The sequence below is a fragment of the Amphimedon queenslandica genome, unplaced genomic scaffold, assembly GCF_000090795.2.
Source record: "Amphimedon queenslandica unplaced genomic scaffold, v1.1 AMPQUscaffold_13008, whole genome shotgun sequence".
Lineage (NCBI taxonomy): Eukaryota > Metazoa > Porifera > Demospongiae > Haplosclerida > Niphatidae > Amphimedon > Amphimedon queenslandica.
Genome location: NW_003546756.1, coordinates 19,877 through 22,625, shown reverse-complemented (window position 1 = coordinate 22,625; position 2,749 = coordinate 19,877). Strand labels below are relative to the sequence as shown.

Below are 2,749 nucleotides of genomic sequence, written 5' to 3'. Positions count from 1 at the left end.
CACATTATTCTGGTGGAGTTTTATTTTGACAATTTGCAAGTGGAATCGCCAATATTAAAATGGCTAATCATTAATGCGCATGCTCAGTAATGCACGTGTACACAAAAAATTGCAAAATTAAAAACCGCTAATTACAATTTTATAGCAAATCACCAAAATAAAGAGTTGCCAAAATAAAGCACATAATTAATATCATTACAATTCACACCCAACAGATCTGATTAGGTGCATGTGTTTGCTGCATGGCCTATTAATTATTAATCACACAAGTGACACAAGGAATTCGCAAGTTCCTCACGATTAATAATTAATTGGCCATGTAGCAAACACATGCACCCAATCAGATCTGTTTGGTGTCTCAATCATGATTCCCTTACTGCTGAACACGACACGCCTCACAAAGCAGTATAGCTTTACGAAGGTTTCTCTCTGACTTCTCTGCAATCCTCTTGGCTAGTGTATCTGGTATAGTCAATGATTCTTTATGACAAACATACTGTAGGACACTACATATCTACAACAATAATAATAATTAAAAACTAGAAGAATGTCAAACATTAAGGGGCTCTGCCCAATAGCCCCATGATTATCATAAAATCAGGTTATTTAACTTTAATATTTAGACGACCCTAGTCACCCTACAGTAGGTTTTCTATACCACTGAATAAAATTATTTTTAAAAACCCATAAACACTTATTAACCTCCTAGTAATTGTCATTGTAAACTGTCCACTTATCAAGTTTTAACTAAGAGAAATAAATCCCACAAAAACCTCTACCTTGATGTATAATCTATACTCTTATTCATTACATAATGTATTCCTTACCTCATCTATGGTTGGAGCGGGGATCCTAACAGCCAAACACCTGCTCTTGATGGCTGGTATTAGTTTACTGGTTGAGTTACAGACTAGTATAAGACGACATGTTCCTGTGTATAGTTCCATTGTACGTCTCAATGCATGCTGTGCATCTTTAGTGAGTCTATCAACTTCAGTCAGTACCACAACTGAACAATAAATAAAAATATATCATAACAACTTTTAAGGAAGAATAGTAATATCATATTGATGCCTGGTATGTTAGTAATAAATAATTTATGTGTCAATAATTATGTTAAAAATTAATAATTGTTCTAACATACATTCCATGGTAATAGCACTTAGAAGTTATCATGTAATAGAAATATTGAAAAATACATGTACTAGTGTCTGTAATAGTAATAAGTAAATAAGTAAATGAGAAATTAGAGTTTAGAAATTAGAAATTAGAGTTTCTAATCATGCATGTTCTCAAGTTGTGTGAAAACTTTAAATTGATTCCCATCAAAATTGAATTCTTAAAAATTTTTGTTCCTGGGCCAAATTTTGCCAAAACTGAAAAGGAGAGAATTCTCCATTAAAAAATTTTTTACTGATACATATACATGTTCTTATGTTGTATAGAAATTTTGAGCTGATTCCAATCAAAATTGCATTTTTTACAAATTTTTAAAGTTGCTCCAAATTGTGTTAAAGTCCCTGTACTATAGTACACGATCCCGGGCCAAAATTTGCCAAATATGAAAAGAAGACAATTCTCTACTTTTATAATTTTTCCTGATACATATACATGTTTTGATGTTGTGTAGAAAGTTCAAGCTGATTCCAATCAAAATTGCATTTTTTACGAATTTTTAAAGTTGCTCCAAAATTGTGTAAAAGTCCCTGTACTATAGTACAGTGTAGAAGGGAACTGAGCCCTTAAATAAACAATTTTTTTACAAAATAGATATAACACAGGGATAAATAGTAGGTTAATAAATGAGATAATAATAACGGAAATAAGTGATAGAAAAATAATAAAATAAAATGAATAGGGTAAGATTTTAGATCTAGGGTAAAGATCAGCCTAGATCTTAGGGTAAGTTGAGATTTTCCATTTTTATAATTTTTTTGCGATACATACACATGTACTTATGTAGTATAGAAATTTTGAACTGATTCCAATCACATTTGGATTTTTATAAAATTTTTAAAGTTGTTCCAAAATTTGACCCAGGACCGTGTACTATTATAGTACAGGAACTTTTCACAAAATTGGAAAGTTGAGAATTCTCCATTTTTATAATTTTTCCTAATACATATACATATTCTTATGTTGCATAAAAAGTTTGAGATGATTCCAATCAAAATTGAATCGTTTACAAATTTTTAAAGTTGCTCAAAAATCAGACAAAAGCCCTGTACATAGTACATGACCTCGAGCCAAACTTTGCCAAAATTAAAAAGGATAAAATTCTATATTTTTATAATTTTTTCTGGTACATAAGCATATACTTATATTTTTTGAATAGTTTGAGCTGATTCTGATCAAAATTGGAGTTATAAACTGCTAAAGCAAGTTTACTGACCTTTAAAGTCTTTGTGGCTAGTGTCCAGTGAGTGTGATTGAGCTACTTCTTTCAGTAACCCCATAATGACAACACGATCATGAATACCGGCATCACTAGAGGAAAAGAGAGAGAGGAAGAGAGAGAGAGAGAGAGAGAGAGAGAGAGAGAGAGAGAGAGAGAGAGAGAGAGAGAGGGAAAAGGAAAAGAAAACAAAGGATGAAATGGCCAGATCTATTTGGCAATTATTAAAAATTGAATGCAAATAATATTACATCAAAAAGAACCACCTTGGGTTCATTTCAATTACTAGCGATTGTTGATATCTCAATCTTCTTTTTTGACGGGGTCTGGGAATATCAAAAATCCTTGTGAGAC

The 2,749-nt window shown here is 31.6% G+C and overlaps 1 protein-coding gene across 4 annotated transcripts in view; it reads right to left on the bottom strand.

Moving 5' to 3' along the window:
- LOC100639076 (replication factor C subunit 3-like) overlaps positions 1-2,749 on the bottom strand; it is a 16,640-nt gene that overhangs the window by 12,568 nt on the left and 1,323 nt on the right. For 2 of the 4 annotated variants that reach the window (XM_020001932.1, XM_020001931.1), the window contains exons 2-5: positions 2,662-2,721; positions 2,393-2,487; positions 828-1,009; positions 378-514 (exon numbers count right to left, since the gene is read on the bottom strand). In XM_020001932.1, coding sequence (XP_019857491.1) covers positions 378-514; positions 828-1,009; positions 2,393-2,487; positions 2,662-2,672 — 425 coding nt within the window. In that variant the 5' untranslated portion in view covers positions 2,673-2,721. Of the gene's footprint in view, positions 1-377; positions 515-827; positions 1,010-2,392; positions 2,488-2,661; positions 2,740-2,749 lie in introns of all 4 variants that reach the window. The other 2 variants (XM_020001933.1, XM_020001930.1) reach the window with 2 other exon arrangements.